The sequence below is a fragment of the Pongo abelii genome, chromosome 16 (assembly GCF_028885655.2).
Source record: "Pongo abelii isolate AG06213 chromosome 16, NHGRI_mPonAbe1-v2.0_pri, whole genome shotgun sequence".
NCBI classification, from domain to species: Eukaryota; Metazoa; Chordata; class Mammalia; order Primates; family Hominidae; genus Pongo; species Pongo abelii.
This window is the reverse complement of record NC_072001.2, coordinates 48,417,793-48,433,010: the sequence shown is the minus strand read 5'-3', so window position 1 is coordinate 48,433,010 and position 15,218 is coordinate 48,417,793. Positions and strand designations below refer to the sequence as shown.

Genomic DNA, 15,218 nt, shown 5'->3' with positions numbered 1-15,218 from the left:
TCACCATGTTGGTCAGGCTGGTCTTGAACTCCTGACCTCGTGATCCACCTGCCTCAGCCTTCCAAAGTGTTGGGATTACAGGCGTGAGCCACTAAACCCAGCCTTAATTTTTGTATTTTTAGTACAGACGGGGGTTTCACTATGTTGACCAGGCTGGTCTCAAACTCCTGACCTCAGGTGGTCTGCCCACCTCAGCCTCCCAAAGTGCTGGGATTACAGGCATAAGCCACAACACCCAGCCATTTTTTTCAAGAGATATCTGGACCAGAAAACAAATTTTGACATAGGAAATTTTGCGTCCATCCCTTTCAACTGCCCCAAGGTATGTGTCTTGCAATTCAGTTGACAGGATTCTGCTATTGCCTAAATCTGCATATTACGAGTTGCCTGGTTGAGAGACTAGCTAAATGGTTGGCAGCCTTTTCCATCTGCCATGCAAGAAGTTATTCAGGCTGGGCTTGGTGGCTCGCGCCTGTAATCCCAGCACTTGGGAGGCTGAGACAGGAGGATCACTTCAGCCCAGGAGTTCAAGACCAGCCTGGGCAACATAGTGAGACCCGCCCCTCCGCCCCATCTCACTAAAATAAAAAAAAATAAATTCTTCAGACTAGAAAAATGTATGAAGTCTCTTAAAAAAGAATGGCATACTGAGCAATAGCTAGCAAACAGAATTGCAGGCAGTACCGAGATTATAAGTGTGCAATGTTTCAAAAGTTCATTTGTCTATTATTATAAACTCTGAGTGCGTAGAAATAAGGTTGCAAATTGTAGTTACATTCCAAGCCTATTTGCAGAAGTCTATGTATTTAGCCCATTTTGAAGCTCAATGATAGAAATCATGCCACTAGTCTGAGGGCAGGCTGAGGAATAAGAGCCCATGTGATAAAGGAATAAGAAAAGTGTCTTTCCCGGTATGCAGGAAAATTGATACGTAACACATTAGTTATCTATTGCTGTGTAACGAAGTATCCCAAAACTTGCCATCTTAAAACAAACATTTCTTATCTCATGCAGTCTCTGTGGGTCATCTGAGAATGGCTTAGCTGGGTGGTTCTGGCTCTGGATTTCTCCAGATTTTAGTTAGCACTGCCCAGTCTATAGTTATCTGAAGGCTTAGCTGGGACTAGAGGGTCCACTTCCAAAATAGTTCACTCACATGGCTGTTGGCAAGAGGCCTCAGTTCCTCATCACACAGGCCTTTCCACAGGGCCACTTGGGTTCCTCATGACACAGTAGCTGGCTCCTCCTAGTGCAAGTGATCCAAGTGTGAGAATGAGGAGGCAGCTGCAATACCTTTTATGACCTAGTCTTGTTAAGTCACACAGAGTCACTTCTGCCATATTCATTATAGGCCACATGCAACTCATTTAGTGCAGTCCACGCTCAATAGGAAGGAAATTAAGCTCCACCTCTTGATGAGTAGAGTATCACAGAATTTGTGGATATACTTTAAAATCACCATAAAGAGTTTTTGTTGTCCTCCCATCACTTTCTCCAGGTACCCAGTGAGAAAAATAATAAAAACAAACTGGGATGCAGAACTGCAGCCCTATTCAACAAAGCTTGCTGTAAGTACCCAAAACAATCCACGCTCTTGCCTTAACTTTTCTTAAAAACATTTATCCACTTTCTTTAAATGGAATCTTGTTTGAAGGATTTATACTAAAGAGAAAATGATCACACTCATAAAATATTTTCTTTATCCATTTGTATCTCTCATTAGTAGAATTTCAGACAGTATAACAAAGTGAAATTCAAAATAACTACAAAAAAACCTACTCCCAAACCCGGTGGATTAAAATATTTGGAGTTAGGAAAGCAACCCCCAGTAAGATCTCTCCTTTCAGCTGATTATTACCAGAGTGCCCTGGTTAACTGGGAAATAGTTTTCCCTTCCTGGTCCAGGGAACATGGAATCTCTGATCTAGGTTTCCTATCTTGATTCCCGTGGCTGCAGCTCTGTAGAAATATGATGGGCATTTAAATCCGAGGAGTCATATTTAAAGGAGTTGATTTCTTGCATCTGAGGCATACAAGATTCTAAAGTGCCATTTCAATCTTCAGAGGAAAATGTTTCATGTGACTTTTTATTGTATTTTTTGTAACTTGAAATTTGGTAATACATGTGGACTATTATAAAAATACAACATTCATAAACGCTGTATAGGCCGGGCGCGGTGGCTCACGCCTGTAATCCCAGCACTTTGGGAGGCCGAGGTGGGCGGATCACGAGGTCAGGAAATCGAGACCATTCCGGCTAACACGGTGAAACCCCGTCTTTACTAAAAATACAAAAAATTAGCCGGGCGTGGCGGCGTGCGCCTGTAGTCCCAGCTGCTGGGGAGGCTGAGGCAGGAGAATGGCGTGAACCCAGGAGGCGGACCTTGCAGTGAGCCGAGATCGCACCACTGCACTCCAGCCTGGGCAACAGAGTGAGACTTGGTCTCAAAAAAAAAACGCTGGATAAATAGGAGTTTGCCCTACAACTCAACTCAAGTAGAAGCTAGGGGCTGGACCTTTAAGATGAGCTCTCCTGACAATGTTGTTTTTAACCTAATTTGACTCAATCCAATTTGAGAATATGATGAAAGCTAAAAGACTTATCCCAGAAAATACACACGTCCTCAAAATTTTGCACATAAGTTTAAGGCCTCCCAAACTCCCTAAAACCCACTCAGAAAACCTAGATTAAGAATCTCTAAAACAGCCAGGTGTGGTAGCTCATGCCTGTAATCGCAGCACCACTTTGGGAGGCTTAAGTGGGTGGATCACTTGAGGCCAGGAGTTTGAGATCTGCCTGGCCAACATAGTGAAACCTCGTCTCTACTAAAAATAGAACAATTAGGCTTGGCGCGGTGGCTCACGCCTGTAATCCCAGCACATTGGGAGGCCGAGGCAGGTGGATCACCTGAGGTCAGGAGTTCGAGACCAGCCTGGCCAATATGATGAAACACAGTCTCTACTAAAAATACAAAAAATTAACTGGGGGTGGTGGCAGGCGCCTGTAATCTCAGGTACCCAGGAGGCTGAGGCAGGAGAATTGCTTGAACCCTGGAGGCGGAGATTGCAGTGAGCAGAGATCGTACCACTGCACTCCAGCCTGGGCAACAAGAGCAAAACTCTGTCTCAAAAAAAAATAATAATAATAATAAATACTAACAATAAAAATATAAAAATTAGCCAGGCATGGTGGTGCTTGCCTGTAATCACAGTTACTTGGGTGGCTGAGGCATGAGAATTGTTTGAACCAGGTAGGCAGAGGTTGCAGTGAGCCGAGATCACACTACTGCACTCCAGCCTGAGTGACAGAGCAAGACCCTGTCTCAAAAAAAAACAAAACAAACAAACAAACAAAACTCTAAGACTTTGCTAGGGGTGCATATTGCCATTCCATTGTGATATTATAATTTAGGTTTAAATCAGAAGCTGCTACAGAATTTAAATATTGGCTGAGCGTGGTGGCTCACACCTGTAATCCCAGCACTTATGGGAGGTTGAGGCAGCAGGATCACTTAAGCCCAGGAGTTCAAGGCCTGCCTGGGCAACATGGCAAAAACCCATCTCTACAAGGAAAAAAATACAAAAATTAGCCAGGCATGATGACAAGCACCTATGGTCCCAGCTAGTCAAAAGGCTGAGGCAGGAGGATAGACTGGGCCCAGGAGGTCAAGGCTGCAGTGAGCCGAGATCGCACCGCTGCACTCCGGCCTTGGCAACAGAATGAGACCCTGTCTCAAAAAAACAAAAAACAAAAAAGCAACAATTATTTCTTCTTCCTCTTTTTTTGGTTTTGTTTTGTTTTGGTTTTTAAAGATGGGGTCTCCCTCTATTACCCAGGCTGGAGTACAGTGGCACAATCATAGCTCACTGCAACTGCCAATTCCTTGGAGGCTTTAAAAAAATTTTTTGGAAAGACGGGGTCTCAATATGTTGCCCATGCTGGTCTTGAACTTCTGACCTCAAGAGATCCTCTCCCCTTGGCTTCCCAAAGTGTTGAGATTACAGGTATGAGCTACTGCATCTGGCTGTTTTTTGTTTTTTTGTTAAACAGACCCAAAAGCCAAAAGGACGCCTCTATAAGCACACCTTGTTTTATTGTGCTTCACTTTCTCGCACTTCTTAGATATTGCCAGTTTTGCAAATTGAAGATTTATGGCAACCCTGTGTCAAGCAAATCTGTCGCCGTTATTTTTCCAATAGCCTGGGCTCACTTCATGTCTCTATGTCACATTTTGGTAATTCTCTTAATATTTCAAACCTTGTCATTATTATTGTATCTGACATGCTGATCTGTGATCAGTGATCTTTTATATTACTATTGTAATTATTTGGGGGCATCATGAACCTTGTCCATATAAGATGACAAACTTAACTGATAAATGTTGTATGTGTTTCGACTGTTCCATTGACCAGCCATTCCCCTTCACTCTCCCTCTCCTTGGCCCTCCCTATTCCAAGACATAATATTAAAATTGGGCCAGTTAATAACCCTACAATGACCTCTAAGTGTTTAAGTGAAAGGAAGAGTTGTATATCTCTCACTTTAAATCAAAAGCTAGAAATTATTAACCGTAGTGAGAAAGGCATATGGAAAGCTGAGATAAGGATGGGCACGGTGGCTCACACCTATAATCCTAACACTCTGGGAGGCTGAGGTGGGAGAATTGCCTGAGCCTGAGCAGTAGAGGCTTCAGTGAGTCATGATTGTGCCTGTGCACTCCAAAAAAAGGAAAGAAGGAAGGAAGGATGAAAAGAAGGAAGGAAGAAAGGAAGGAAGGAACGAACGAAGGAGGGAGGGAGGGAGGAAGGGAGGCAGGAAAGGAAGGAGAAAGGAGGGGCGAAGGGGAAGGAAGGAAGGGGAAAGGAGGGGGAAGGGAGGAAGGCGAAGGGGGGAAGGGAAGGAAGGAAAGAAAAAAGAAAGCAAGCTGAGATAGGCTGAAAGCTATGCCTTTTCTTTTCTTTCTTTTTTTTTTTTTTTTTGAGACAGAGTCTTGCTCTGTCGTCCAGGCTGGAGTGTAATGGTGCGAGGCTCACTGCAACCTCCGCCTCCCAGGTTCAAGCGATTCTCCTGCCTCAGCCTCCCAAACAGCTGGGAGCTACCTGGCACATGCCACCACACCCAGCTAATTTTTGTATTTTTAGTAGAGACAGGGTTTCACCATGTTGACCAGGCTGTTCTCGAACTCCTGACCTCAGGTGATCCGCCTGCCTCAGCCTTCCAAAGTGTTGGGATTACAGGCGTGAGCCACCACGCCCTGCACTATGCCTTTTCTTACCCAGGTTGTGAATGCAAATGAAAAGTTATTTTTGATTGTTTGGGTTTGTTTGTTTGTTTGTATTAAACTTCTATCGCTTGACTCTGGGAAATGGAAAAGTTCTTGAAGGAAATTAGAAATACCCAGACCAGCCTGGGCAACATAGTGAGACCCTGTCTCTATTTAAAAATAAATAAATAAAATAATTTTTTTAACAAAAAAAGAAAAGTTTGAAGCTAGCAGAGGTTGGTTCATGAGGTTTAAGGAAAAAAGCAATCTCCATAATATAAAAGTGCAAGCAGCAGCAGCAAATGCTGATGGAGAAACTGCAACAAGTTGTCCACAAGGTGTAGCTAAGATCATTAAAGGTGACTACACTAAACAACAGATTTTCAGTACAGGGGAAACAACCTTCTATTGGAAGATTTCACCTAGGGCTTTCATAGTTAGAGAGAAGTTGATGCCTGGCTTCAAAGGACAATCTCACTCTCTTGTTAGAGGCTAATGCAGCCCGTAGCTTTAAGTTAAGGCCAATGCTCATTTACCATTCTGAAAATTCTAGGGGCCGTAGGAATTATTCTAAATCTACTCTACCTGTGCTCTATAAATGGAACAAAACCTGGGTGACTGGCCGGGCGTGGTGGCTCACGCCTGTAATCCCAGCATTTTGGAAGGTCGACGCAGGCAGATCACCTGAGGTCGGGAGTTGAGACTAGTCTGGCCAACATGGTGAAACCCCATCTCTACTAAAGATACGAAATTAGCCAGGCGTGGTGGCACATGCCTGTAATCCCAGCTACTTGGGAGGCTGAGGCAAGAGAATAGTTTGAAACCGGGAGGCAGAGGTTGTGGTGAGCCGATATCGTGCCATTGCACTCCAGCCTGGGCAACAAGAGTGAAACACCATCTAAAAAAAAAAATAAATGAATAAAAAAGAAGAAATACCTTTCATAAGGCTATAGCTGCCATTGATTCCTCTGATGAACCTAAGTAAAGTAAATTGAAAAACTTCTGGAAAGGATTCAGCATTCCAGATGCCATTAAGAACATCTGTGATTCATGGGAGGTCAAAATATCAACATTAACAGGATTTTGGAAGAAGTGGATTCTAACCCTAATGGATGATTTTGAGGGATTCAAGACTTCAATGGAGGAAGTAACTATAGATGTGGTGGAAATAGCAAGAGAACTAGAAGTGGAACCTGAAGATGTGACTGAATTGCTGCAATCTCATAAAATTTGAACAGATGAGGAGTTGCTTCTTATAGATAAGCAGAGAGAGTGGTTTCTTGAGATAGAATCTACTCCTTGTGAAGATGCTGTGAACACTGTTGAAATGGCAACAAAGGATTTGAATATTCCATAAATTTAGTTGATAAAGCAGAGGCAGGGTTTGAGAAAACTGGACTGACTCCAACTTTGAAAGTTCCACTGCGGGTAAAATATTATCAACCAGCATCACATGCCATCAAGAACTCTTTCATGAAAACAAGAGTCAATCAATATAGCAAATGTCATTGTTGTCTTATTTTAAGGAATTGCCACAGCCACCCCGAACTTCAGCAGCCACCATCCAGATCAGTCAGCAGCCATCAACACGGAGCAAAGACCTTCCAACTAGCAAAGCATATGACTTGCTAAAGGCCTAGATGATTGATAGCTTTTTTTTTTTTTTTTTTTTTGAGACGGAGTTTTGCTCTTCTTGCCCAGGCTGGAGTGTAATGGCATGATCTCGGCTCACCACAACCTTCGCCACCCGGGTTCAAGCGATTCTCCTGCCTCAGCCTCCCTAGTAGCTGGGATTACAGGCATGCGCCACCATGCCCGGCTAATTTTGTATTTTTAGTAGAGACAGGGTTTCTCCATTTTGGTCAGGCTGGTCTTGAACTCCCAACCTCAGGTGATCCGCCCGCCTCGGCCTCCCAAAGGGCCGGGATTACAGGCGTGGGCCACCACGCCCAGCTGATTGTTAGCATTTTTTTAGCAGTCATGTATTTTATTTACTTGTTTATTTTTAGAGACAGGGTCTCACTCTGTCGCCAGGCAGGGGTGCGGAGGCACAATCATAGCTCACTGTAATCTCGAACTTCTGGGCTCAAGCGACCCTCCTTCCTCAAAGCAATTAACAAATGTATATATACTTTTTCCTCCCTCTCTCCCAATATTTTAAATTAAGGTATGCACATTGTTTTAGACATAACGCTATTACACACTTAATAGACTACATTATAAACATGATTGTATTTGCACTGGGACGTGAAACATTTGTGAGACCTCACTTTGTCATATTGCGGTGGTCTGGAACCAAATTCGCAGTATCTCCAAGGTATGCCTGTACTAGATTTTCTGTGCTTGAGTTTAGTCCATATCGTAAATACCTTGGAGGCAAAAGGAACACGGCAGAGAGTACAAAGAGGACAATACATATTTGTTGAAAAACAGTAGGACACAGAACTGCTGACGACGACAGCCTTGCCCTCCCCAGTTGACTGCAGCAAATGTTGCCAATTTGCCAGAGACAAGCAATTCGAGGAGAGAAAAGCTGCTTGCCTTTCCAGTTAGCAAGAAAAGTGCTGGATTTGTCTTCTGCCGAGCACCCGCAACCCAGATCCCGACCCGAGATTCCTGAGACACACTTTTGGTGGAGGGAACTCCTAGCAGCAACGCCCAGCCCCCGGCGTGACCCTCCGACCGCACTTGCCTCCCAGCCTGGGAAGGTGGAAGGGGCCGCCCAGAGTCCCCTCAGTTGGCCAGTGAGTGACCCCTGGGCGGAGGCGGCGCGGGGGCCCCCAAGCCAGCCTCGGGGCGAGAGGCGGGGCGGGCCGCGCGCCCCCGCCCATCGCGGTCGCCCCAGCCCTGAGCGCCAGGCCTGCGTGTCCTCGCGCCGACCCCTCCCTCGCGCGCCTCGCCCGGCGCACGCGCGTGGCCTCGCGCAGGGCGGGGAGAGGCGGCGGCTGTGGGCGTCCGGCCCCGAACCTGTCAGACCTGGGGAGCCAGCCTCCGGCGGCGGGCGCGGCGGACGCGAGCACGACCCCGCTCTCCTGCGGCCGCGGGTGGAGCAGCGCGAGCCGGTCTCGCTGAGCCGGCCGGGGGCGGGGAGATGAGCTGCGGCCCCGCGGCAGCGCCCCAGGTATTAAATAGATGTGCCGCCCCCTCGCGGAGCCCCGGCGGAGCCTCGGGGTCGGCCCTGCGACCCTCCGCCAGCGGCTTCGGAACTTGAGGACGTGGTAGGGCGCCTTTAATTTATAACGTGTTTCGTTTTCCACAGGATGGGGAGGGACGCGCGGCACTGCCCTCGAGAACTGGCGCTCCGGTGAAGTAGGCGCCGCCGGCCGTCCGCCTCCCCCAAGCCGTTCCGCACCGCGGCCGCTCAGCCTCTGCCATGGCCGGCTCTGGCGCGTGGAAGCGCCTCAAATCTCTGCTAAGGAAGGATGATGCGCCGCTGTTTTTAAATGACACCAGCGCCTTTGACTTCTCGGATGAGGCGGGGGACGAGGGGCTTTCTCGGTTCAACAAACTTCGAGTTGTGGTGGCCGATGACGGTTCCGAAGCCCCGGAAAGGCCTGTTAACGGGGCGCACCCGACCCTCCAGGCCGACGATGATTCCTTACTGGACCAAGACTTACCTTTGACCAACAGTCAGCTGAGTTTGAAGGTGGACTCCTGTGACAACTGCAGCAAACAGAGAGAGATACTGAAGCAGAGAAAGGTGAAAACCAGGTTGACCATTGCTGCCGTTCTTTACTTGCTTTTCATGATTGGAGAACTTGTAGGTGAGTTGTGTTGCCAACTCACTTTCCGTTTACCTTTCCTCGAGAGTCTGTCAAGCTGTAGTTACAAGGCTTTGAGGTTTAACCCATCTTTTCAGGAAGTTTGTATTTATCAAGACGCTGATCTCATGTGAAAAGGCCACACAGTTCCAAAGTGCAGCTCAATCTAAGTACAATATAAACTCCCCGAGATAACTTTGACTTTCTCTTCTAGTTGTTCACTGTCATCTACCGTAAAGTTAAGGACGTTACCTTCATTGTATGTCATGTAACTTCCTCTTTTTACAAAGTTCTGGTTAAAATACCAGGTTAATTTTCGCAACGTTTAAAATAGTAAATGATCGTAAATAACTTAAGATCATAGAATTTTACAGTATGAAGGGACCTTACTGAACACCTGCTCCACCTCCTTTTTTTTTTTTTTTTTTTTTTTACATGTAAGGATTTCCAGGGCACAAACCAGTGGAATAAGTCGTGAGGGCCACTTAGGGAGTGTCCCAGCATTTTTTTCCTCTACATTTGACCTAAGTGGTTTCTTTTATACGATTTCCTTTTGTATTTATAGCCAAGAGATTTGCAAAATTAATTACCAACTAACATGAAATTTTTGCCTTGTAAGAAGGGCCTGAAATGAACCAGAGGACTCCGCCAAAGTTCTATGAGCCTGGTTTTCTTGTTCATTTTTTATTTATACGAACAATCCGTTCTCAATATAAGATACATTCTTAGTTTAGAGGTTATTTTCAGTCACGTCGGTATAACTACTAACTTCTCAGTGACAGTTTACAAAGTGACATTAAAGCAGGGAGATGATTCTCACATGTTATCTCTTAAATGATGAACCATGATAAAAACAGGTGGCAGTCCAGATTTAAGATGCTTGACTGGAGGGTTCTATGTGGGAAAAATTATATGCATTTCCTACCTTCTTTCATAACACTCCTCCCCAGGGCTCGCTTCCTCTTACAACGCACAAAGCTCTTTTTGCCTCTAAGGCGTTCTAAGTGGCTAGTCCTTCTATCTCAGTGGCTTTCAAACATTTTTTGACCTCACTATAGTAAGAAATACACTTCACATTGTGACTCATTTAGGCATGCATGCATACGTATGTATGAGAATATACACAGGTCACATGTGTATAAATATACGTATAACTGAAACAAAAGTTTTCCTTCGTGTGACGTATCCTAATAGTTTTTTCAATTGTGGTCCCAGCTCACTAAATGGATTTCATGTGTCCACTGCAGTAGGTCAGGGCCTTAGTTTGAAAAACACTGCTTTACATAGACTGCCTTTCCCAAATCTTTTCTTGGCCAGTTTCTTGTCTTTCGTGTCTTATTTAAAAAGACACCCCGGCCGGGTGCAGTGGCTCACGCCTTTAATCCCAGCACTTTGGGAGGCCGAGGTGGGTGGATCACCTGAGGTCAGGAGTTTGAGACCACCCTAGCCAACATGGTGAAACCTTGTCTCTACTAAAAAAAAAATACAAAAATTAGCCGGACGTTGTGGCGGGCACCTGTAATCCCAGCTACTTGGGAGGCTAAAGCAGGAGAATCGCTTGAACCTGGGAGGCGGAAGTTGTAGTGAGCCGAGATCGCGCCACTGCACTCCAGCCTGGGCAACAGAGTGAGACTCCGTGTCAAAATAAATAAATAAATAAAATAATAAATAAATAAATAAATAAATAATAAAAATAAAAAAAAACACACCTTTGAGAGACCTTTTCTGACTGACTAAAGTAAATCTCTTTTGTCCCCTGTTCCCTCTCCAACTTTCAAAGTCCTCAGCATCTGAGATATCTTATTTATTTACTCATTTAATATTACCTGTCTGTTTCCACTGAAATACAGGCTGAATTCCTAGCACCTAGAACACTGACTGGCACAAAGTAGATACTCAATAAACTTGTTGAATTAATTCATTTTTATTCTGTTAGATAATTATAAATGCTTAAGCTGTAAAGAAATTAAAAGACAGGAGACAACCTGTGCCCCAGATAAAGCACCATGGTCTCAGCAGACTGAGATTCGGTGACTTGCCCAAACTAACACAACTAGAATATCAAGTCATTCAGGTTTAATGATTTTTGAAGTTAACGTTGAATATTTGAAGTTAAAATAACAATCACAGCATCCCCCCCTTAAAATGATTAATAATTCAGAGTTTATTTCACCTAAGTAAAAATCATTAAGATGTAATTGTCTTGACTTCTCACTTCTGAAATCTGTTATTTGGTAAGTGTTGTTTTATGAAAGCCACAATAAGTATTTCCTTTCAAATACTGACTTTATTGTCAAATGTGGAAATATTTTGTTAAACAATACAGAGATAATAGTACTTAGGGTAAGCATTAACAATATTATTCAAAATGTTATATAGAGTTCAACTGTATACAATAGAGCATTTATTAAAGTGTGTCCAAAGCACTTATAAATAAAGCATCTTCGAGGCAGGCAGATCACTTGAGGTTAGGAGGAAAGCAGACTGCCAACATGGTGAAACCCCGTCTCTACTGAAAATACAAAAAAATTAGCCAGGCGTCATGGCGCGCCTATAGTCCCAGCTACTGGGGAGGCTGAGACACGAGAATCGCTTGAACCTGGGAGGTGGAGGTTGCAGTGAGCCAAGATTGCACCACTGCACTCCAGCCTGGGTGACAGAGTGGGACTCTGTCTCAAAAAAAGAAAGAAAGAAAGGGAAATAAAGCATCTTATGTAGGAAGAATGGAGAAATAAAAAATGAAGCAATTTGGCCAGGCACAGTGGCTCACACCTGTAATCCTAGCACTTTTGGGAGGCCAAGGCGGGCGGATCACTTGAGGTCAGGAGTTTGAGAGCAGCCTGGCCAACATGGTGAAACCCCATCTCTACTAAAAATACAAAAATTAGCCGGAAATCGCTTTAACCCGGGAGGCAGAGGTTGCAGTGAGCCGAGATCATGCCACTGCACTCCAGCCGGGGCAACAGAGTGAGACTACATTAAATAAAATATACTTTTAAAAAATGAAGCAATTTGGCCAGGTGTAGGAAGTATCTTATGTAGGAAGTATGGAGTAATAAAAAATGAAGCAATTTGGCTGGGTGCGGTGGCTCATGCCTGTAATCCCAGCACGTTGGGAGGCTGAGGATCGCTTGAGCTCAGGAGTTCAAGACCAGCCTGGCAACATGATGAAACCCCCTGTCTACCAAAAAAACCCAAAAACTTAGCCTGACTTGGTGGTGCGTGTCTGTGGTCCTAGCTCCTCTGGAGGCTGAAGTGGCAGGATCGGTTGAGCCCAGGGGGTGGAGGTTGCTGTGAGCTGAGATCCTGCTGCTGTACTCCACCCCAGGTGACAGAGTGAGACTCTGTCTCAAAAAGAAGGAAAAAAAATGAAGTAATTAAATGATCTGAGATAGACTTGGTTGGCTTTACCACTTACCTTGCTCTGAGACCTTCGTCAAGGTCCATTCTTTTCTCTTCTCTTTGGAAGTGTATTTTGAGTACTTACACTATGTGCCAGGCACTGCTACATGTTCTGAATATACAATGGAGAACGAAACTATTATGATCCCTACTATCTGGAGAATTTAATGAAAGAGACAAACATTAAACACATAAGTAAATTTAAAATTTAGGTGGTCCTAAGTGCTAGGAAGAAAAAGAACAAGGTACTATAAGACATAGTAACCAGTAGGACATAGTTTATGCATGGACCCGGTACATTTAAGCCAAAAAAAAGAATAGTAGGAGTTACCCAAACAGAGTGAGGGAGTTTTCCAAGAGAAGAGAACAGTATGTACCAAGGTCCTAAAGCCTTCAGTTCTTCAAAAGGAATTAGAAAGAAGGCCAGTTTGGCTTCAGTGTGTAACCATGAGGGAAAGAGGCAGGAGGAAGAGATCAGGCAGGTCCTGGTAGGCCATGTTAGATGAGTGTAGTTTTTATTTTAAGTGCAATGGAAAGCCAGATAAGGTTTTTTTTTGTTTTTGTTTTTGTTTTTTGAGATGGAGTCTCGCTCTTTCGCCCAGGCTGGAGTGCAGTGGCGCGATCTCGGCTCACTGCAAGCTCTGCCTCCCAGGTTCGCGCCATTCTCCTGCCTCAGCCTCCTGAGTAGCTGGGACTACAGGCGCCTGCCACCGCGCCCAGCTAATTTTTTGTATTTTTAGTAGAGACGGGGTTTCACCATGTTAGCCAGGATGGTCTCAACCTCCTGACCTCGTGATCTGCCCGCCTCGGCCTCCCAAAGTGCTGGGATTACAGGCGTGAGCCACCGTGCCTGGCCAACCAGATAAGATTTTAAGCAGGAGAGTAACAAGATGGGATTTACCTTTTTGAAAGATGGATTGGGAGTTCGAGACCAGCCTGACCAATATGGCGAAACCCCGTCTCTACTAAAAATACAAAATTAGCCAGGCATGGTGGCACATGCCTATAATCCCAGCTACTCGGGAGGCTGAGGCAAAAGAATCACTTGAACCCAGGAGGCGGAGGTTATGGTGAGCCGAGATCGCGCTGTTGCACTCCAGCCTGGGCAACAAGAGCAAAACTACATCTCAAAAAAAAAAAAAAAAAATGGAGGGTATATTCTTGGAAGCAAGAATATGAGTCTGTGGTTAGAAGAAAGGTCAAGGTAGAGAGATATGTATATAATGCCGTAGGAATAGGTAAAATTACCTAGAGAGCCCAAGTCTCTAGGAACTCCAACTTTAGAAGTCAGGCAGAGGGGAAAAGGTGTTGCAAATTTTTTTTTTTTTTTAAAAAGAGAGTATTTCAAAGTGGAAATAAATAGGTTGAAACTGTTGAGAGGTCTAATTAGATGAGAACTAAAACATCTTTTGGATTTGGTAACAGAGTTACAACTGCATTTTTATTGAAAATGAAAATGCTTAATTGAGAATGTATATAAACTTCTAGGTAAAGATGGCAAATTGAACTCATGCATCTAATTTTGCTTGTTCCTGATGCCTCTCTTATACAATAAACGGATTTTTTTTAATGGAGTCTCGCTCTGTCATCCAGGCTGGAGTGCACCATCTCAGCTCACTGCAGCCTCCGCCTCCTGGGTTCAAGTGATTCTCCTGCCTCAGCCTCCTGAGTAGTAGCCTCCACCTCCCGGATTCAAGTGATTCTCCTGCCTCAGCCTCCCAAGTAGCTGGGACTACAGGTGCACACCATCATGCCCAGCTAATTTTTAGTATTTTTAGTAGAGACGGGGTTTCAACGTGTTGGCCAGGCTGGTCTTGAACTCCTGACCTCAAGTGATCCACCCACCTCAGCCTCCCAAAGTGCTGGGATTACAGGCGTGAGCCACCATACCTGGCCTCTTATACAATAAAGAGATTTTTTTTAAAAAGATATAAATTCACACATATGAGGAAAACTGGAGAGGAAAAGATAGCAACAAAAATTTTGGAAACCAGAAAGGAAACAGATAAAGAAGTAACTGACTTAGTAGACCCAAGAAAGCAAACACCTAAGCCAGCAGTGGGGAAGGCTGAGAACCATCACAGTTTATACTACAGCAGTGATTCTGAAGCCTTACTGTGCATCAGAATCATATAGAGATCTTGTTAAAACACAAGATCCCAGGGGATACTAACACTGCTGATCCAGGGACCGTATTTTAGAACTACTACACTAGAAAATCCTAAGTAGGCTCAAGATTGGTTGTACCAGGTACCTCTGGAAGTGTGGGTGAAGAAGGCGGCTAAAAAAGGGAAAGCTAGTTAAACCTATTTAAAAGCCAGTCAGATATAATAGTAAAATTATATAATTAGTATACTCAGAGATAAAAGAAGATCACGTATCCATGAAGCAAGAACAGACTACTTTAAAATAGAAATTCAAGGTGGGCGCAGTAGCTCATGCCTGTAGTCCTAGCACTTTGCGAGGCTGAGGCAGGAGGAACACTTCAGCTCAGAAGTTCAAGACCAGCCTGGGCAACGTGGCAAGACCCTGTCTCTACAAAAAAAAGAAACAAAGAAAGAAAAATAGTAGGGCATGGTAGTGCTTACCTGTGGTCCCAGCTACTTAGGAGGCTAAGGTGGGAGGATCACTTGAGGCCAAGAAGTTGAGGCTGCAGTGAGCCAAGTGTTTATGCAATTGCTCTCCAGCCTGGGTGACAGAGTGAGACCCTGTCTCAAAAAAAAAAAAAAGAAAAGAAATTCAGGGTAACGAAAACAGCTTCTGCACAATAAAAACATAGTTGAAATTTCTT

At 44.5% G+C, this 15,218-nt stretch overlaps 2 protein-coding genes across 10 annotated transcripts in view; one reads left to right on the top strand and one right to left on the bottom strand.

Moving 5' to 3' along the window:
* BLOC1S6 (biogenesis of lysosomal organelles complex 1 subunit 6) overlaps window positions 1–10,017 on the bottom strand; it is an 85,886-nt gene extending 75,869 nt beyond the window's left edge. For 2 of the 6 annotated variants that reach the window (XM_054531415.2, XM_054531416.2), the window contains exon 1: window positions 1,157–1,263. The gene's annotated coding sequence lies outside the window, so the exon portion shown is untranslated. Of the gene's footprint in view, window positions 1–1,156; window positions 1,264–9,950 lie in introns of those variants that run through there. The other 4 variants (XM_054531418.2, XM_024232332.3, XM_054531414.2 and 1 more) reach the window with 4 other exon arrangements.
* SLC30A4 (solute carrier family 30 member 4) overlaps window positions 1,355–15,218 on the top strand; it is a 79,572-nt gene continuing 65,708 nt past the window's right edge. Inside the window, exons 1-2 of one of the 4 annotated variants that reach the window (XM_054531411.2) lie at window positions 1,355–1,568; window positions 8,524–9,028. In XM_054531411.2, the coding sequence (XP_054387386.1) occupies window positions 8,638–9,028 (391 nt within the window). In that variant the 5' untranslated portion in view covers window positions 1,355–1,568; window positions 8,524–8,637. Of the gene's footprint in view, window positions 1,569–8,122; window positions 8,386–8,523; window positions 9,029–15,218 lie in introns of those variants that run through there. The other 3 variants (XM_024232882.3, XM_054531412.2, XM_054531413.2) reach the window with 3 other exon arrangements.